The sequence below is a fragment of the Neoarthrinium moseri genome, assembly GCF_022829205.1.
Source record: "Neoarthrinium moseri strain CBS 164.80 chromosome Unknown scaffold32_Wmoseri_CBS_16480, whole genome shotgun sequence".
Taxonomy (NCBI): Eukaryota; Fungi; Ascomycota; class Sordariomycetes; order Amphisphaeriales; family Apiosporaceae; genus Neoarthrinium; species Neoarthrinium moseri.
The window spans coordinates 232610-253046 of NW_026055146.1; the positions used below are offsets into that span (position 1 = coordinate 232610).

General features: G+C 50.4%; 8 protein-coding genes across 8 annotated transcripts; 5 read left to right on the forward strand and 3 right to left on the reverse strand.

Moving 5' to 3' along the window:
* Positions 1–718: 718 nt before the first annotated feature.
* Positions 719–1564, reverse strand: JN550_007985 (uncharacterized protein; the record flags this gene model as incomplete). Its single annotated transcript, XM_049319897.1, has 2 exons — positions 719–1186; positions 1253–1564. The coding sequence occupies 2 exons, from the start codon at positions 1562–1564 to the stop codon at positions 719–721; spliced, it is 780 nt and encodes a 259-aa protein (XP_049170052.1).
* A 1560-nt stretch (positions 1565–3124) lies between these two features.
* Positions 3125–4955, reverse strand: JN550_007986 (uncharacterized protein; the record flags this gene model as incomplete). Its single annotated transcript, XM_049319898.1, has 2 exons — positions 3125–4744; positions 4818–4955. The coding sequence occupies 2 exons, from the start codon at positions 4953–4955 to the stop codon at positions 3125–3127; spliced, it is 1758 nt and encodes a 585-aa protein (XP_049170053.1).
* An 848-nt stretch (positions 4956–5803) lies between these two features.
* On the forward strand, positions 5804–7291 carry JN550_007987 (uncharacterized protein; the record flags this gene model as incomplete). The annotated part of the gene is made up of 1 exon (XM_049319899.1): positions 5804–7291. One exon carries the CDS (start codon positions 5804–5806, stop codon positions 7289–7291), a length of 1488 nt encoding a protein of 495 aa, XP_049170054.1.
* Positions 7292–8920: 1629 nt separating this feature from the next.
* Positions 8921–11290, forward strand: JN550_007988 (uncharacterized protein; the record flags this gene model as incomplete). Its single annotated transcript, XM_049319900.1, has 1 exon — positions 8921–11290. One exon carries the CDS (start codon positions 8921–8923, stop codon positions 11288–11290), a length of 2370 nt encoding a protein of 789 aa, XP_049170055.1.
* A 2058-nt stretch (positions 11291–13348) lies between these two features.
* Positions 13349–13867, forward strand: JN550_007989 (uncharacterized protein; the record flags this gene model as incomplete). The annotated part of the gene is made up of 3 exons (XM_049319902.1): positions 13349–13479; positions 13546–13661; positions 13725–13867. The coding sequence occupies 3 exons, from the start codon at positions 13349–13351 to the stop codon at positions 13865–13867; spliced, it is 390 nt and encodes a 129-aa protein (XP_049170056.1).
* Positions 13868–15182: 1315 nt separating this feature from the next.
* On the forward strand, positions 15183–15970 carry JN550_007990 (uncharacterized protein; the record flags this gene model as incomplete). The annotated part of the gene is made up of 2 exons (XM_049319903.1): positions 15183–15402; positions 15486–15970. The coding sequence occupies 2 exons, from the start codon at positions 15183–15185 to the stop codon at positions 15968–15970; spliced, it is 705 nt and encodes a 234-aa protein (XP_049170057.1).
* A 1154-nt stretch (positions 15971–17124) lies between these two features.
* JN550_007991 (uncharacterized protein) lies at positions 17125–17991 on the forward strand (the record flags this gene model as incomplete). Its single annotated transcript, XM_049319904.1, has 1 exon — positions 17125–17991. One exon carries the CDS (start codon positions 17125–17127, stop codon positions 17989–17991), a length of 867 nt encoding a protein of 288 aa, XP_049170058.1.
* Positions 17992–18232: 241 nt separating this feature from the next.
* On the reverse strand, positions 18233–20224 carry JN550_007992 (uncharacterized protein; the record flags this gene model as incomplete). Its single annotated transcript, XM_049319905.1, has 1 exon — positions 18233–20224. One exon carries the CDS (start codon positions 20222–20224, stop codon positions 18233–18235), a length of 1992 nt encoding a protein of 663 aa, XP_049170059.1.
* Positions 20225–20437: the final 213 nt, after the last annotated feature.

The window sequence follows — 20437 nt, forward strand, 5'->3', positions numbered from 1 at the left end:
TGGAGCATGCTATTACCAGCGAGCATATTGGATTAGGACGCAGGGTTGCAGGTACGGGTATCGGCGAGTGTTCGCTGCTACGGGCCCGCATCCCTTGTATGAAACTTTTACTAGACGAGATATGCAGCGACAGCTTCCTCCTTGTATGAACATGCCGAGACAGGGAGAGAGAAAACCGAAATGAAGATTGCTTCATCTACTGTTATAGCCTTCCCATTCTCGACCTGGGATATTTCTTGGCGTGAATATTTGAGAAAGCTATGTGTGCTCTGAATATAGGTTGCTTTTTTTCACTGGTCGGCCTTTGCAAATATAGTTGGCTCTTCTTGTCAATTTGACATTTCTTGACCTAACAATCGAACGCAGACATAACACAAGTCGAGTGAGAAGAGCATCGACGAAGGAGGAAAGCATCGCGGTACATGCATTACTGTACCATAATACCAAAGTACTCTAGACTATGTACAACCAGCTTCGGTTCATTCTGAATCATGATCATAGCACTTTTAGGTATGGGTCGTGTGAATGGGAGGAGATCTTAGCTCTGTATAGTCAAAGAACCGCTTATATTTGTCTATATACAAGTCTGGCATCTTACATATCAAAACCCAGAGGGAAGAATTTACAAGAATGAAAAGCGGAGGAAAGGCCACAAGCCGTAGTCATCCTCGCATCTGGAGACCATTTCGCTGGAAATCCCATCATACGCTCCAGCACTCTAGGACTGAGTGACGTCGCTCTCGTCGTAGATGCAGTAGGTGCCGTCGGGGCCGGAGCCGTTCTTCACAGGCTCCTCGTCATTGTTGTCGGTGCCGGTGTACGTGACACAGATGTCGTCGACGTTGCTGGCGGTGATGTCGCTGAGGGTTGCGGAGTCGCCGTAGTTGGAGTTGATGCCGGCAAGCTGCGAGCCGGACGAGGCAGTGATGCCGCTCATGATGACATGGCGCTCGTGCATGGTATCGCAGTTTCCACAGCTGCGGTACAGCTTGCCAAAATCGTCGACGGTGAAGTCGCTGATGGACACGGTGCCGGCGCCGTTGTGCTGCACCACCTTGTCCGAGGCGCCAAAGGCACCACCGCCCTTGACGTAAGTTGTGGCACCGCTACTCTGCTCTTTGATGCTGAAGGCATCCTCGCAGACTGCCGACCACCAGACGTTGGTGAGCGTGCAAGCGCCGTTGCACTATCATTGTGAGTTAGCATCATTCTGAGTCAGGGCTGGCCCCGACTGTGCCCAGTATGGACTTACGTGAACACCCTCAATCTGGTTAGGTCCGATGATGACATTGGAAAGAGAAGCACCCTCCTCAAGAAGGAAGACAGCATCGCTACCGCCACCCTCGCCGGAGGTGCAGGATACACCACGGTCGATCATATACATGCCGCCATCGTAAGACTCGCCTGCTGCGATGGTCTGGACGGCGGACAGCTTGGAGGTACCTGACGAGGCCGGAAGGCTGGCGCGAGCTGCGAGCTTCTTGGGAGCCGCGGTGATCTGCGGGCTCGGGGCAGCGGAGACGCCAAGGGCGAGGGAGGCAGCGATGAGGACTTTGTACTGCATTTTGCTGGTTGACGATGTCCAAGAGAGAAAGGACAAAAGTTTCTAGACCTGCTTGAAAGGGGAACAAGGACGAAATTCAAGCACTGCTTGATGAAAGGCAAGAAGCAAGGTAAGTCAGGTTGGCGATGATAGTGAATAGAGAAGCGGTGGATTCCAGGTGAATAACACGAGATTATATAGATCTCAACGCACTAACAGTGCGCCGTCTTCGGTAGTTGGGTGGATAGGGGCATGCACGCTTCCCGTTAGTCGACCAAGAAGCATGGTCACTGGTTGCAGTGGAACTGGGTAAACATGCCATGGTTGGGGATTGAATGACATCGAGGAGTGTTTCTCGCCAAATTGGAACAGGGAAGTAAAAGTCCACCAAACAATAGCTGTGATGAAGTAGTTCTCTCTTGGCAGGAACACCCATGGGGAACATCCACCACGTTCATCGCCAAAGTCGACCAATGAGTTGGACTGCCACGGCAGACCTAGCGGCTAGCTTGGGAGGAGCCTCATCTGATGTCCATATAGCGGCATCGCTTTGATTGCGGACGACTTCGACCGGGGAATGGTAAATCACAATCCCCGGAGAACCTGCTAATCTTTGCCCGAACGACTACCGGGTTGAATACCGGCGGCTGTGCTGGTGAAGATTCACGCATGTAGATGGAACTTCCAAGACAACGTGGGCCGATGTGGTGTGCGGCTTATGGGGGCCTTGGGGTCTTGGGAGCCGTAGCGAGGTACCAGGAACTCGATCAACTCGATTTGGACTTTTCCAGACGCTGAACGGTGGAGAATTATGAATTGTCGTCGGCCAGCGCTGCCAGAACCAGTGTCTGAGGCCGCCTTACCCCATATTTCAGGGAACGATGAAGCACCGCCAAGGATGATCACCAGCTTGGCGCACTACTTGCAGCCCGCGCCATCGGGTACAGCCCGGCAGAGCTACCCTGGTCTTCTTTCGAATATATTAAAGCATTCGTCATGCATTAGCTGGGATCCGGGCTGGTGAGGCTCAAGAATTCTGTTTTCGGTTGCAGCGTGGACATGACTCGCATTGCTATACTTCATGCGCACAGCTCGATGCCCAAGACACCGTTGGTGGCGTCCAATTTCTCCAGCCTTCAACGCTGCTTTGCATGGGGTTAAGAAATATCGGACCATTACATTCATCGGACCATGTGAGACTCCGCTTGTCGACGTAGTGCTGGCAAAATACTTCGATTGTAAACCCTCCTTGACTAGGCAGGGATGGGGCGATATAGTGATGTGCGAAGTAAGCGACTAATTTAGTCTCATCAACAAGTCGCTCCGGAGCGTTGAACATTTGTGAATCAGTAGAATGTGTTTCATGATACGATCTGTCACGTAAGTGTATGTAAGAAGTGATGGCATGTGGAAATCCTCGCTCTTTGAACCGTATGTTCACTGTACAATTCTCTGTATTCTACATCCATGGCTTCATTAGTGTATAGTGTACATGCGGAAGGATATGGTGACTCAAGTATTCTGTTTTTACAGAGACCTCGCCATTCTCCTCATTGAGGCTCTTCAACGGCGACTTTATGTTCATCGTCTTCCAAGTCCCCATCTGTAGATTCTATCCTGAATCTCTTCCCAGCTCAAAGACTTTGCTGATGAGCCGGGCTGCTGAGCCTCTTGTAGAACAACAGTGGGCTGGCCACTGCCGTTGCCAGGGTTCTGCACTAGACCACCTGTGACCTGCTGAGCCACGCGGCGGAGATCCTCGACAGTAAGGGACTCGATCTTGCGGCACATCTCATGGACTGGTACTTTGCGACCGTGGACCTGAACTTGCCGTCCGAGGTCCTCCAATTCGACCATGCGGCTCTCCAAGTTCATAAGGAGGCTTGATCTCAATTGGTTCTTGGCTCGGCTGACTTCGACCTGGCCCAAAGCGGCGAAGCCTGTGCTTAGAGTCAGTGCACGTAGCTCCTGGCACATGACATCAAGCATGGGCTGTGTCCGTCCTGGAATACACATGGCCGAAATTCCAAAAAGGCCGGAATCGGTGTAAGAATGGTTGAACGCAATGCAGGACTCAACCCAGGCGTGCTGGTTGAGAACATTCGTGTACAGTCTCGAGTACATACCCTTGCCAGGGCCACCGGCGGAGAATGAACCGCCACCGCCGAGCAAAGTGTTTAGAGTGGCCAAGGCATAGATATCGTCCGAGGCGATCGGTAAACCTTCAAATGCAAGGTGGATATGAGTGAAAACAGGCTGCAGAGGGTTATATGATGGCGGTTGGGAGGGAAGCGAGACAAATCCACCGGTATAGTGTGCAGGGGCAGTCATTTCCTGCTGCGTGGGGTAGAGTTTGGCCGGATCGGTGATGACGGCTGCGTTGGATGATGCAGAGGTGGAGAGGTTCTTGAAAAGGGGTAGCTTTGATAATATGCTGGGAGATTGCTGAGATGGTGTTGATGACGCGGATGATGCGCTGGACGCAGTGGAATCGTCGGTGCTCGCTGAAACGTTGGACCCAATCGACGTCTCTGAACCCGTTCGCGACAAGGCGGGTTGGTCTGAACCTTCCATGTCACCGAAGAACTGAGTGGCCAGCTGGACAGCCTCATCGTGAGCGACGCCAGCAAAGGCGACCACAGTTCTTTCCGGTCGGTAGAAAGCCTTTCTATACGCCTCGACGACTGACTTGTTGATCTCGGGAATGCGCTCTGCCGGGCACAACAGCGGGTTACCGAGCGTGTTGTCCTTAAAAGCAGCCATGTGCACCAGTTCAGGGAGGATAAGCTCGGGCTTCTTCCAGATCTCTGTAATCTCGTACTCAGCCGTCGCCAGCTCCTGACTGACTTCTTCTTCCGAAATTTGTGGATTTCGTATCGTTTCTGCCAACAGTTCTGTGGCCGTAGGGACGGCAGAGTTGAACGTGGCAGCCTGGTACATCATGGACTCTCTGCTTGAAACGCACTGGATGTTCCCACCCAGCGACTCGACCGTCTCCTGGATCTGTTCGCCGCTTCGCTTGGTCGTCGACGCGAAAGCGAGACGGTCCACGATGTGGCTGACACCACTGAGGTAGGCATTCTCGAAGCGCGACCCGCCTTCGATGTAGACACCAACGCCAGAGAAGGAGCCTGGGAGGGCCTCCGAAGCGACACGGACACCGTTCGGCAGAGTCGTGATGTTATCGAGGTCGGTCGGTTCCTGGTACTGGATATCAGCCTCGGCTGTGGACAGACGGATGGACAAACCGTGAGCGCCGGGACGGGTTGCTTACCTGGGGCGTCGGCACGCTGACAGATGCTAACGTTCTGACTGGTGTGCGGTTGACATGGCGTTTTGCAAGGGAGGCCGTCCGTCTCGCCGGTGACGCCACACCCCTCGTAAAAAGTCTGGAGGAGCTGGCCCGGAACATGGTGAATGCAGCTTGTCTTGGTACCAACCACGGGGGGAGCCACGGTCAATGGGCGTGTCTGTCGTCTGGCGCGTCTCGGTACGGGGATGGGAAAAAGTCGTTATCGGCTTATCGTGGTCGGCTGCTGCGGCATGACCTCATCCGGCAAAACACCGGACCCGCCCTCCGCTCCGTCCGGGCCACCCCCGAAGGCTCCGAGAGCAGCTCGACAGCATCGCGTTGTCGCCTACACATGTGCTGCGATCCTGGGTAGTGGGAGTTGTGAGTCTTTCCAGCCATGATTGAACTGCTGCTGGCTCATTGAACATGCACTGCACGCGTGCGTTCTAAGAGGCTTGTCGCAATTCGGCGATCGCTCTGGACAGGGTCCACTGGCACTGGGTCTTCGTCTTGTTGTCACAACGCTATCGGGGTCTTACTGCCAAACCTCTCCCCGATGGCGGTCTTTGTGACACTCCGAATGGCAAATCTGTGACATGTCTATCTCTCAGCTGGAAATAAGGCTGAGATCCGCCTGACGCTTTTGCTCCCGTCCATTGGTCCTTGGCGGCACAGTTGCTGACCCCAGCTAGCACTAACGAAAACAGAACGCTCCGTTGAATTACCGTCTTAGTCATTCCCTCAATTTGACATCATTCCAATAAAGTCTGCTTCGAGATTGACTTAAATGTACTGTCGATAGGTCGTCAAGGCCAAAATCCCATCAAACCCTCCTCATCACTTTGCTACCATGGCAGGCCGACGCCTCATCAACCGTCAGCTGCTGAGTTTATGCCCACCCTCAGCGAGACACAGTGCTCCGACACATCCTATAAGCTTGGCTCGCTTTGCAAGCGTAGACTCTAGCAATGGAAATGACAGTATGCGTTCGATTCCTCTCCTTTTGTCGAAAAGGCCATTCTCACAGCAAGCAAGAAGACAGGAAAGAGCGCGTCGTCATTCTTGGGTCCGGATGGGCCGGATACGGCTTTGCACGGACACTAGACCCAAAGAAGTACGAGCGTATTATGATATCGCCTCGTTCGTACTTTGTGTTCACCCCATTGCTGGCAGGCACAGCAGTTGGCACTCTCGAGTTCCGGGCAACACTAGAATCCGTCAGGCGGCTAGGACTGGACAGCTTCCACCAGGGTTGGGCCGATGACATTGATTTCACCAAAAAGACGATTAGAGTTGAAGCAAACACCTCTGATGATCTGGCCTCACGGACACATCTCTTACCTACCAAGTCTTCGAAGGTGCAGGCTGAGAAAGGGGTGATGTTCGATGTGCCGTATGACAAGCTCGTCATCGCTGTCGGCTCATACAGCCAGACTTTTGGAATCGAGGGTGTCAAGGAACACGCAAACTTCTTGCGAGATGTCGGCGACGCTAGGAAAATCCGGCTAAGGGTTCTGCAATGCTTCGAAAAAGCAGCGCTTCCTACCACGACCGATGAGGAGAGGAAGAAACTGCTGCACTTCGCTGTGGTAGGCGGCGGCCCAACTGGTATTGAATTCGCTGCCGAGCTTCATGACCTGATTCAGGATGATCTCAAGAAGCTCTACCCAGACGTGATGAAGTATGTGGGCATCACTGTGTATGACGTGGCGCCGAAGGTTCTGCCCATGTTTGACCAGACCCTGGCCAATTATGCCATGGAAACCTTCCACCGCGAGGGAATCAAGGTCAAGACTCAGCATCACCTTACGCGCATCAGACCCGACGACGACACAGCAGGCTGCTTGAAGCTGAAAATTGAAGAACTTGGCGACGAGGAAGTCGATGCGGGGATCGTGGTTTGGAGCACTGGCCTCATGCAGAACCCTTTGGTGCAAAAGTTGGAAGAGAAAGTCTTCCGTCCATCGTTGATAGCTGGTAGCGCTGACCCTGCCCCGGAAGTAAGGCTCCACAAAGACGCGAAGACGGGCAGCTTGCTCACCAACACTCACCTTAATCTCACGGTCGTTCCTAGCAGACTGGAGCAGGCTAAGGATACCTCATCTTCGATCCTCCCCGATGTGTACGCCATTGGAGACTGCGCTATCATTGACGGCCAGGTCCTTCCTGCCACTGCACAAGTTGCCAGTCAAAAGGCAAGTTACTTGGCAAAGCAACTCAACAAGGGCACCGCCGGGACGACAGACTTCAAGTTTCGCAACTGGGGCACCATGACCTACCTTGGAGGGTGGAAAGCGATCCATCAGAGTAGTGCTGATGACCTCAAAGGGTGGGCCGCCTGGGTCTTGTGGCGCACTGCGTATCTCACAAAGAGCATGAGCATTCGGAACAAGATTATGGTCCCTATATACTGGTTCATTTCCTGGGTTTTTGGCCGGGATATCTCAAGGTTCTAGACAAAAGGTTTGTATAATAGACATGGAGGTTGGCCTCGGGGGCGGAACGACGCGAATACCCAATATATAGAGAACGTATGGAATACGATAAGATGTTATTTGTCTTGGACATTGCTCAGTGCTCATTATAATCTTGATTGCTACTGTTTACACAATGAATGTGCTACATGCCAAGCTTTGCCCATAGTACATCGCCTCGTAAGCGGGCATGTCGAAAATGGTTGACTTTGAAAACTTTAAAGAAGCCCTCGCCGCATTCGAGGCGCTCTGGTCTTTACTACATCCTCACGGCGTTTCATAATCAATACTGACCATCTAGTGGACAGCCTAATTTCGATTAATAGTTATGTCTCCTTATTGAGTCTTTCTTCATTGTAGGATCTTGGTCGAAACTACACTGGCTCCAAAATGAGGCTGATTCGAGTCTTGGCTGCATATCGCACCGACTTGAATTCAGATTGGTCCGGCCAATTGAGAGTCACATTCATGCGGTGCCGTTCAAAAGTACCCGGCCCGTAGCAGCGAAATTAAATGTAGACATTGAAGTGGCATCGCGATGCGATCAGCTATATCGGCTTGGCGTGCACTTTTGCAAGAGCCGACATTGCTTGTATTGCTTATGTTGCACAAAGACGGTGCCAAGGTCGGGTTGCATCCGTAGCGGTCTCGGTAAAGCTTGTTCACACGCAGTCTGCCGCCCGAAAGCGCCGGCTCCCTGTCTGCATCGCGCGACATACCAAAACAAGTAGGTCGTAATTTTGTTCACTTCCAAAGGGCTGATGGAGCAGATACAGACACGATAGAGACAAGCGGGGTAAAGTGGGCTCTTGACAGCCCAGGAAGACTATGTAAGTAGTATCCACTAAGTATTGGCTGTCAGCTATATCGAGTACCGTAAGATTTTCTGCGCTGAGTGTGGAGCTGGGACCGTTGTTATCCCCTTATCAACAGTGCGCCAGACCGTCATCGAACAGAGCTGTTTCTGCAGCGAAAAGAGGCGCGCTCGCCGCCTACATGTGGCTTTCCTCATAATGGCTTAAGCATAGCAATCCTTGCAGGTTTTGCATTAGTTGATAGGCACGGCTTCTTGTCCCGGAATCATGGGCAAAGTGTCATTGCTAGGTCGACCGAGATCCGACGCTGTCAAAATAGATGAGGGCCCCACGACCCATGTCCCATCTAGCCCCAGCCATAAGTGATGCCAGACTCGGGTCGCATTGGACCAACGCCGTTACGTGATGATTGGCTACATATCATACTTGAGGACTAACTGCTAGGAAACATGCAACGCTACGTCAAATTATTGAAAAGCTGAATGCAGCAACCCCTGCTTTGCGTAATGGCCAGTCGAGAGATCAATGACAGAATTGTCCAGTAGATGGTGATCAGCAGTCCCGCGTTAGCTCGCATTGGGTATCGTGGGAGTTTACCGTCATTGGGCAATTGAAGACTCTACTGAGGTGTCACAGCAGCTCAGGGGTCATCGCAAGTCAGCGTGTACGGACGCTGGGTTGCAAATCTGCAAAGCTGCCCATCTATAAAGCTCTTGCCGTCGCACCGCTTTGCCTCGGTCTGGCGTGAAAGCAGGCCCAAGCACTTTAAGTGACCACTCTCCTTCTTCAATTAAAGATGAAGTCATTATATTTCCTAGTATTGTCTTTATACACGGCCAGAGGTGTAGAGTCGTCGACTACTCCACCGCTCGGCTTCGAGAGGAGAGCCCTTTTTCGAGATTTCACCAGGCGCGCGGCTGCAGGCTCCAGTGCTTCGACCTCTGGGACTTGTTCTCTCGATGAGAGTGCGCCAACCATTTCTGCCCCCAAGACCAATGTCTGGAGGACGCTTTCGCCGGAAGACAACATTGCAGTCTATAATCTGCTGCATGACCCGGCGTCTGGGTTGAACCTGACTGATGTTTCAACTGCTGGGATCAATGACAACTACCTATTTTATATCGACACGGTCCCGCTGAACAAGTCCGACGTCCTGCCATATTTGGATGCATCGGGGCCAAAGCCAGCACAATACGCGAGAGCTATCATCTTCGAGGGTGGCAAGGAGGAGCCTGTCTCCCAAGAATACATGGTTGGTCCTCTGCCAGTCGACAGTAAGACGACGATCCAGAAGCTGGATTATCTCTACAATGGTGGTAGCGGTGGATCAATCCCGTTCAACGGCAGAACGTTTGACGCTTTGCGGGCTGCAGCGTCGGATACTCTCTTGTTAGAGATCATGGCAAATGTCAGCGATATCACGACTGCACTTCTTGGCGGTGCTTGGTATGGAGACTTCCTGCCAGAGTCCACACTTGAGTCGTCGATTTCTGCTCCTTCCTCATACGATGGAACACAAGCCTTCCGTATTGTGGCGTTCAAGCGCCCCGGTCCTGCGTCGTACTTGCGGCCAGTGGACTTCTATGTTATCTTGGACTGCACCGGAACCGATGCCTCACTTTACAAGCTGAAATCGATTGTTACGAACACTCGAGTGTTCCCGTCGATCGCTGAGCTAAGGGCAGCATTCGAGGCAGGCGAACTGACAGAAGAGAACAAACAACCCGAAGACTACGACTGGGCACTAGTGAAGCCCGATCAGGAGATGGGCAAGCGGGATCTGGAGGAGAAGTTCGCGCCTCAGAGCATTGAGATCGGTGGAAAGAGATACAAGCTTGACAATGAGCAGAAATACGTCGAGTACATGGGTTGGTCCTTCTATGTCTCTCACACCATTAGTCTTGGCGTCATGTTCTTCGACATCAAGTTTAAAGGGGAGCGAATCCTATACGAACTATCAATGCAGGAAGCTGCGGCTCAGTATGGAGGATTCCAGCCGAAGTCTGCTTCGACGCTCTATCACGATACGTATTACCAGATGGGTACGAATTTGTACCCCCTGGTGGACGGATTTGATTGCCCTTTCGGTTCCTCTTTTTGGAATGTTACCTACCACGATACAAACACGACGGTCGTGAGCCCAAACGCCATCTGTATCTTCGAGTCCGATGCTGGTTTTCCGCTCTCTCGACATCGCGCTCCTGGAGGGAACGCGTACGGGTTGACAAACATCGGTGTTGTCAAGGCATCTATGCTGACCCTTCGCTCGATTGCTACAGTGGGCAACTATGATTATCTTTTCGACTACGCCTTTCATGTTGATGGGTCTTTGGAGGTAACAGTCCGGGCATCAGGATACCTACAGTCCTCCTTCTACTATCCGGACCAAGGTAAATGGGGACCACGGATTCAACAGGCAACTCAGGGCTCGCTCCACGACCACGTTCTGACGTGGAAGGCGGATTTTGATATCCTTGATACTAACAACGATTTGGAGGTCACCGAGGTCCGCGCCGCGCCCACGGAACAGCCGTGGTTCCCCGAGTTGGGTGTCTTTGAGCAGCTCGAGTTGAACCAATACAAGATGGACACTGAACAGCGCTTTGACTGGGCCGCTAATGGGCAGACGATGTATTGCGTTAATCATGCGAGTGAGACAAACAAGTGGGGCACCAAGCGCGGATATCGCATCATTCCAGGCCGGTCTAACATCCGGTTGAGCACTCTCGACTCGCCATTTAGCCGACGTAACTCGGAGTTATCCAAGTCACAGCTGGCCGTGACTCGGCAACATGACACGGAGCCGTGGGGAAACAGTGTGCAAAACCTCAACATGCCGTGGAAGCCACAACAGGACTTTGGCAAGTTCTTCAACAACGAGAGTATCGAAGGGGAAGACTTGGTGGTCTGGTTCACCCTTGGGATGCATCACTTCACGCGTGCCGAAGACGTGCCAGTGACGCTGTACTCGGAGGCCGTAAGCAGCATCATGTTTGCACCGCAGAACTTCTTCGATAGAGCGCAGGACGGCGACATCCAGAATCGTAGGTGGATTACTCCTGCGCCGAACTCGACTTCTCTGGTGTATGAGACCTTTGGTATTGAACTGCCGCAGTGCAAGGTTGAGTTGAAGGAGAGGGTGATACAACCCTTTGATTTGTACTAAAAGGGACTTTGGATTGAATTAATGAATTGATCTTAAACTTGATTCACCTCGACAGCATTGTTTGCTAGCATTGCATGATAGCGGACACAATTGGGCTAGATCTTTTGCTCACTTGCATACAGGCTGAAGGGGTACAGCGGCAGTCTTCGCTGTGACCTACAACCATGTTCCCCAAAATATCGATAGAAAAAGGGAGACGGAAATAAGTCCAAACAAACGTATTATAAGACTGTGAAAGCAATAAACCCAGACCGCCTGTTATACAGAACTGCTGTGACAGTTGCTGCGTGAGTGATTAGTCGGTCAATGAACGCATCGGAGGTCTAAAGGTGCAGTTATTATCTTGATTCTCTTTACTTAAGCACGATGCGATCCATGGCAAAGAAACGATGCGAGGAAAATCCCTAGTATGGTAGCTTTCTAATCTTGGATCATATGACGTCAGAGGAATTAAATTGCAAGTGTTGGTGAAGTCATTGGGGCAGAGCAATCCTTTTTGACGAAGCTATTCATTCGTTCCTTCGCGTGTGCTGTAGAGTAGAATGGATGCAAGGATTCGGGCGACTATAACAACTGGCGGGTGTCATGTTCTTCAGTGTACCAGTTCGCAGTAGTACACTCGACGACAACTATGCCGAGTTACCCACAGGACACGTGCATGCGTTGACGATCATATAGATAATGAGGCTGTAAAATCCTGTAGGCTGGTAGAGTTTATGGTAAGCAGCTAAGCGGCTTTGGTGCCGCATTTTCTAGGCGTTATATGCAATCTTCGTTTGTACAACAGATCTTCTCTTACACCTTTGAGGCAGCGATTCAAGATTTGATTGGCAGCCTCAGACCAGTGCTGATCCCCGGATGCACGATTCGTTTACATATGGCATTCCCTGCTCCGAGGAAGAAAAGAACGAGGGTTGCGTGATTCTCACCTAGCTACCACAAATATGGTGTGTTTTACTGTTGCCTAGTTACTTTGCACACACCTTTATTCAGAGCTATTGCCATAGTGTGGCACATCGGGTAACGTAGCTTTGACGTTATAAAGAGACGGCTCAGATGCCCGCGATGTGATCGGTGTAATTGCATTGTGCACTGCAATATTATCATCACAGTTTCCAACTTCTCTCTATTGAATTTCATTGAGTAATGCTTCTTTCTTGTTCTTTTATCAATTTAGCTATCAGTTGAAAGTCCCGAGTGTTGGGCTCCTAATGAATGCGGCCTAGGCGGCGCCAAAGCCAATAATTCCCCATTGAACAAATAAAGTACCCAATCCTATCATACTTCTAGTTGCAAATCCTGCGTGGCGAGGAACTAGGCTACAGTGAAAATGAACTGTCAAAAAGTGAGCCCTCAGTTGATCTCTCCTTGCACAGGTTGTGCTAGCGAGGAGCCGGCTGGCAAAGCCCCATCTTGGCACCCAGCTGAAATTACAGGCATAGGCCAAGAGCGTTGTTGTCGCACCAAAATATACCCAATTAGGCGCTAGGCCAAGTGGAGTTTCATGGATCTTCATTTTGGCACTGCTAGCGCAGTGGTTATTTTGTGACAGTTGTCTTGGTCGATCTCTCAGAAGTTGTACATGTAGACGCCAAGCCCAAATCAGCATGTACATATGCTTCCCAGTCCTCATTTCTTTGGTGGGATTAGTGTGACGTATGAACAACTTACCAAGCCCACATATAATCCAATAGGGTGGGCTTAATTGCATGAGTGACGGTACCTTGGGATATCGTATAATCCAATCAAGGAGAAATTCTTCAATAACGGCATGTATTAATGTAGATCATATGCCATAGAAGAGTGCAACACATTGATAATGCAGATCATTTGATCTTTAGGAGCTGTGGTGTATTCGAAAACTGATCTCGATATAAAAATAGCTCTGAGTGGTTTGGACTGATTATAAAAGGGCAGTTCAATCTCGAGGAAAATGAGCTTGAATCAATAACTAAAGTCATTCCAACTCAGCCCAGCTTCACTACAGCGTCTCTTGCACTTGCCCTAGCTCAATATCACGGTTTTTGCTTCTCAAAACCTCGGCTCTCTCTTTCCAACATGAAGACTTCCTGCGTCATCTTTATCGCTGCTTTCTTGCAGTCTGCGACTGCTCTGCCGTCCGAAGGGGCTGCCAAACTGGAAGCCCGAGCTAAGCCAAAGCTCAACCAATACGCCAGTGTTGAAGATTGGTACGCTGAGCTCTCCGCAAATAGATTCATATGAGATAATACGATTAGCTCGCTAACATTTGGTAGCCAAGCTGACAAAAACATCTTGTATCACGCCGCGCCCGTCACAGGTCGATGCTACGATCTGGACGACAAGACTGGCGCCTTCTTCTCTAACGCTGGAGGTCGATGGTTCCCGACGGGTACGTAGACATCATTCACAATACTGCCTCATACTATGCTCCGCTAATAAGTCATCCTGCCAGTGTACACGGAGAAGGGTTGTGGCGGAGAGAGTTATGTTCTTACAACCATGGGAGAATGCCCCAAGGCAGACCATTGCATGAAAGATGCTACTTGCATCAGCTCGAGCTACTACAGGAACTGGAAGTCTTACAAGGCGGCGTAAGGCAGAGTCACAGTTAAAGGTCTTCAATAATTCCTGGCTGTGACCACATCCATACTCGGATTGATGAATACCGCGCAGTTGAGCGGACTCACGGAGAACCGGCGGTAGGGGTTGGTGGATATTCTGATTTTGGGGGATTTTTCCTATCACGCTCATTATTGCACGCATATTGGCGAGAAATTCTTTGATTTCTTTTTTGGCTTAGTCGTTCGTTCGCTAGATATCTTTCAATTTACCGGATATTTGCAGTAAAAGGTATTGACCAACTTCTGGTCGTTTTCTTGCGTCAGCTTTATCGAAACACCTTTAGGTCGTGGCTGGGTTCAGATGAAGCCACAAGCAGGTGCTCTTGTAGCCTCATGTGGGCGCTCCTGAATGGCTAGCTGTAGTAAGCTCATAAAAGAGCGATCCAACAATCCGCGGCTAACAGTTTGGCTAGCTAAAATAATTTTACTAGCCTGATGATTCTTGCATCTGCTGCAGGTTGCTGCCTATATACAAACATGGCAGCAAATGCAGCTCACCTCACCCACCTCTCCCCCAATTGTTGTGATTGGGAGAAACTAGCTAGAAAGCAGGCTTTCATAGCAATCAAGGTCTGGGTTGCGGCATTGCCATATGCTCATGAAGAAGACTCGAGCGTATCTCTCCCTTAAATCGGGCACCTGACTTTGCCGTTCTGTTCGTACTCGGAGAAGTCGTGTCCACCGCCACTCATCCGCTGCTCTTCACATATCTTCTTCCACAATTCCCAACGAAATTGGTGAGAAGAGGGTTCTGAGCTGGTATTGGATTGTTTGACTCCTTTCTCTACCACATTTTTGACGCTGAGTTGTACTGCATCATTATGGATACCAAAACTTAACCTCTCTTTCACTACGGCCGTGAGAACAAGAACATCCAAGGAGACCAGGTGGCTGGAAGATGAAGGAGTGCGGCGACATTTGCCACTGGACCAGCCGCGAAAGACACTTGGTGAGTGACCACATACTACCAAGCCCCAGAATGTGACTCATGTGTTTCAGCAATTCCCGCAATTCTCAGACGCCGACTATCAGACTCGTAATGATCCCACTATTGAGATTCTGATGAAGTTGTTGCGGTAGCTCGGTGCTGGTGAGATCGCCTCGATCATAACACGTACCACAAGAATGATATGACAGATCTAGTCCTCGAATACGACGTAACAGGCTCGATAAGAGCTCGGGTCATTCAACTCAGGTATCTGTCTTGCAAAAAGAAGGGAAAATAGAAATACCGCGAGATCGAGAAATATGGAAAGAAAACCCAAAGCCAAGATTGAAAAGACTGAGCCATGCATGAGCAGAGAAGTCGAAAACCTACTGATGGCATCCCGAATGGCCAGAGAAGAAGCACCCATAATGCCGAGAACCGCCCCACCACCGAGAGCCCCGAAGGCGAAGACAACAAGGCTAAGTGGTACAAGGAGATGCGGGCAGAATCTAATCGCGAGTTGTGGGTTGGCACGAACCGGAAGGCCCGTGATGAATTACGAGAAGGGGCCTTGAACCAGGGTATTGACTGTCACCTCTGTTGATTCAAATCAAGAAGGAAGACAGAAGTAGATCGCACGACTACTTTTATCAGCACCAAAAAGATGAGGCTACCAACAAGGATCTTTCCACTTACAACACCACCAGCCATGATGTGGTAAATCTTCCCGACAGAGACTCGGAGATTTTGCTCTGCAAGGTCTCCACATTCTTTCAGTTGCTGTTCGGAGATGCCACAGCCACAAATGTCTGCAATGCAATCCGGCGATGGTCGGCAATGCCATCTCTTCCCGTTCCAAAGACGAAGCGCCACATGGTAGACGACTTCACTCGCCAGGAGATGCCGCAGCTTGATCTAGAAAAAGCAAGGTCTCTCAAAGAACTTGAGAAACGGTACCAGTGTGTTGTCCACTATGGAACGTGGGCAATGAAAGGCCATACTCACCCAGATGAAGTATGGCTTACTGAAAATACTGTTCTGGGCAGAGGCCGACCTCGAGCTGTCCATGAAAACTATGTCGGCTTATTGTTCCTTCGATTCAAGCGATACGTGCTGGGATTGGCTCAGAGACGGTACGGCTACTCTTGAGCTCGCTAGCTCCAGTCGAATATCAGGAATTATTGACGTTTTCGATGCGCTGCCTGATGTGCAGAAAGATGGAGATGTCTGAGCCAAACTTTGCCACCCTATTTATACTGGGCTAGAATTCATTCACTGGCCTACAGGGTCAATTTGAGTCTATCACCTCTACACTCTCCATATTTAACATCCACTGATACTGAACAGGACGCTTGCTGTGCTTCCCGGATTTGGCCTCATAGACTTGGTGACTCCTCCAAACAGCTTGAGTAGTGCCTCAGGGATCTGAGCCGATCTCCTATAGTTGGGTTGTTGATTTTGTCTGCGGATTGACCTGACGCAAACAGCTGAAGATATATAGTTCATTGCCTTGAAGTTGCCATATGGTACTTTGATGAGTTACCTATGCGATGCATTCCAGAAGCGGCCAGTATTTGAACGAGTCATTGTTTACTCTATGGGGTATTAAGCAGGATTGTCTAGCCTTGGGCTGTACTACCGAGGTTGAGATTGCTCCGCACCTAAAATTTCAGCGCATGGCAGACCGTTGCTAATTAACATCACCCCTACGGCCATACAGGATATGTGCTAGCTAAGTTTGACTGTGCCATTGAAAACTCTTAGTCACACCGGCGCGCTGCTTCATATTCGCGAGTTGTTGCCGCTGGCAAGGGCTGCTTATACCCGCCGGCTGAATCCAGAGTGGGATCCGCCAGGTACTTACGACGACGGCATCTCAATATACCTTGATAGCTCTCGAAAGTGACTCCAACCCGGCACTTGATATCCTGCTCAGCATAGTCATTAAATACGCAACGTATGCCATGCAACAGCTCAGCTGGAATTCATGCTCCTTATAAGTATTCGTGCTTGGCATGCAACCTTTGAGAACTCTTGGTTACTATTTGCACGAGGGATTCGCAATAACAATGCCCTCCATACTAATTTGGCTGTTTTTGTCAATCTTGTGTTTAGCTTACGCATCCGACATATTTCCAAACCCTGGAAACTTTCGAACCCCAATTGTCCTGGATCGTTCGGGCGGGTTTCAGATTGGCGGAAAGATAATACACAACCCTGTCTTCCCTAGCCAGACTCTCTCCTGCGATCATGGTTATATGGAATACTTCATCCCTCGCACACCGCGTAAGACCTCGCTAGTCATGTGGCACAGCGCCAGTACCCAAATATGGCAGAACCGTTGGGACGGAGGCGAAGGGTTCAAGGACAAATACCTGCGACGGAACTATCCCGTATACCTATGGGATGGACCAAGAGTAGGCCGAGCAAACTGGGCTTGTGAGCCCATGACCTATGTTCCTGAATACCGTGATCAGGGTAATTGGGTGGCGTGGAAGTTCGGACCTAAATTTGGAGTGTGGTACCCGGGGGTCCAGTTCCCGACCTGGAGCCAAGAGGCGTGGCAGCAGGCCACTTCCGCCCGCTACGTGGAAATCGACACTGTAGAGAATGTCGAGTTGCAAAGCGAAGTTGCAGCAATTGCTGCCGATTCGGGCAAGGTTGGGAACAGTATTGTGTACCTCACAAACTCGGCTGGTGGATTAAGAGCAATGATGATGGCTACTAAGGCCAATGGAACTAATATCAAGGGCATAGTGATGTATGAAAGCATCGGATACGTGTATCCCGATAACGCCAACATCACGGCAGGGTCAGGGCCTGGACCGGCTTTCGGCCCATTTGTGGTCCCTCTTGAGCGTTTCAAGAAATTGGCCAAGATACCAGCGATACAGTTCGTCTGGGGCGACAACAGACCGGAAACAGATCCCTGGGTTCAGCAATCGAGACTAACTGCGAAGCTGATCAATCTATATGGAGGCAATGCTCAGGTACTGAATCTCGCCAACGACGCCGGGCTGAAAGGAAGCACCCATAGCGCGTTCGCAGATCTGGATAATGAGAAGGTTGCTGGGGTTCTGGACAGATTTCTAAGGAAAAACAATCTCAATGGCTATCTCTACTCGTCCGGCAATGACTGGGATGATGATGACGACGATGACGACGAGTAGAGAATAAACATTGGGTTGGTCTAGGTACGACAGGTTAGGTATAACAAATTAGTGATCCAGGTAATTCCTATCAACTGATTGTACTTTTATATGAACTACTAAAATTGAGGAATGAACAGACTACTAAAGTCTAATGACAGAAAGCTCTTCCAATTCAACGAAATTAGGGATGAAAATGCTTCATAATAACATACTAATTCGTTTTTATGTGATATGCCCAGACCGTTGATTCTGAGTCCCATTAAGAGCAGTTGATAACATGTTTCAGGCTTGAAGCAAATAAACAAACAACAACGAATGCTCGAATCCCAATCCTCAAGGTAAAAGAGTTAAGGCTGGAGACATTACCCTTGAACATGCTCACTAATGCGATGAACAGAAACGCGTCATTTTGCACCCCGAGGAGTCGCAATAGGGACCACACCAAGAAGAATATCGGACCGAATGTATCTACTAATCTCCACATGAACACGGTATCGTAAGGAGATAACCGAAGGAAGTGGAATGGCCATGAATCTTGGGCGTGCCCCTCTCCCGACACAAGGAGGAAAACGAGCGTTTCCGGAACAGACCGGATAACCCTGGTTGTAATGACTTGACCATTGACTACAATCGCGTCCTTGCCACAACTCCTGGTGGGTTGACGAATACGACCCCCAGGCCAACTCACCGGCCTGGAGTCCGAGGCCAAAGCGAGCTTACATGTCACCTGAGGTGCTTTGGATCCTAACCAATGTAATGATAACATGAGAAGAAATGCATGCCCGTGACCTTTCTCGGAAGATCCAGGACTGCTTTTGACATATATGTAGGCGGACTGTCTGCCAGTCATGGTCATCGTTCGAGGGCCTATGAAGGTAATACTATTTGGCCCCATCGTAAGATCATTTTGCCAACCATCGGAGCCCCCAATGTTCCAGTCAAAGCCTGGTGGGAATGTGATCGACACACTGGGAACCACATGAGGGGTGTTGTGGCGATTAAGGTAGACACCTCGTCTGAAGGACTTGAATTCGATGAAAAGCTTCATATATGCCAAGAGGTTTCGCCGTCCTGGACGATAGCTCGGCAATGGGGTATACTCCTTGATAGAAAACGGATTGGTAATAGCTACGATGGACCGCCCTTGCCGTGACAGAAGACTGCCATCTAAGGGAGGAGAATAGATTGCGAATGGTGTTGATAAGTCCTTTGAGTTGGCGACGCGCAAGTACAGCGACTTCGCGGGATTATTCCTGTCGTAGCACTCGAGCATGGCAAGACCCTTTAAGTTGAAATACAAGTCGATTCGAAGGCCCTTGTTCGTCATCTCGAAGGGGCTGTCTCCGTTTGGGATGATTTCTCGTCGGGGTAATAGAGTGCCTGAGTGAGCGAAGTCTCTTGGAGATCGCGCAAGAATTCCCACACTATCGATATAGGATGGAGCAGGCTCAGTTTCGTCAACAAAGTTGCCCCATGCCAGAATAGTATGGTCGTCATAGTTCTTGATGATTTCCTCTTGCAATCGAGTGAATGCCTTGTCTCCCTCGCCGTAGAGGAGCGCCATATGGACGTCGAAAATCCCAAGCAGACAGTACGCCATATCTTCCTTACGCGTCGTTTCCCTCCAAGCAGCCCACGACATCCTCTGCGAGATGCTCGCATACCTGAGGTCTTGACCATGGAGATATGCACGCGGTATGCCGGTGATAGACGAGATAGTATCAGAGAAAGCAATATCGCTGCCCAGCTTCCCGATAGGCTGCCAGGAAGCATTGAACATTTGCAAATCAGTCGGTGCCAGCAGTTCCTGGAGCGTCCAACCCCTTTGAAACCACCTGCTCTTCCGGAGGCTCTCATTGAAGTTCTCCGAGCCCCCAGGTACTTCGGAAACATCCGTAAGCACAGCATAACATACTGCTGACTGCTTGTACCACTGGAACATGGAGTTAATGGCTTCGGACAGCTCTGCGCTGCTACTTTTGTCGATGCAGCATGTGTCAACCCAAACCCACTCTTGTCCATTTCGCAATGCCTGGTTGCAGCATCTTTCGATCTTCCGGAAACCCGACCGTGATCGGATTGAGTCCGCAGAAGCGTCACCGCTCTCTTTGGGGTGGGCTTGGGTTAGTTGCATATCCCGGAAGCTCACCTCTTCGCCTTCGGTCCATGTGTGCGAGAGTATGGCGTAGACTGGGATTGACGGGCCAGAGAACTCCACCAACTCTTTGGTTTTCGAGTTGATGAGCCGCATTCCGACAGACGAAATACTGCATGCAATTGGTGGGGTGGGAGTCGTCAAACTTGGTAGTAGAAAGATGAAAAGAGCCTGTTGAGGACAGCTGAGATCGAACAGCTGAACTTTGAATCAGGGCTTGCGCTACGCCCCGAATCAACCAATGGAGAATCAAGAATTGAGGGGTCACGGGGACGCTACATAGCACTCGCTGTGGCTTGCACACACGGC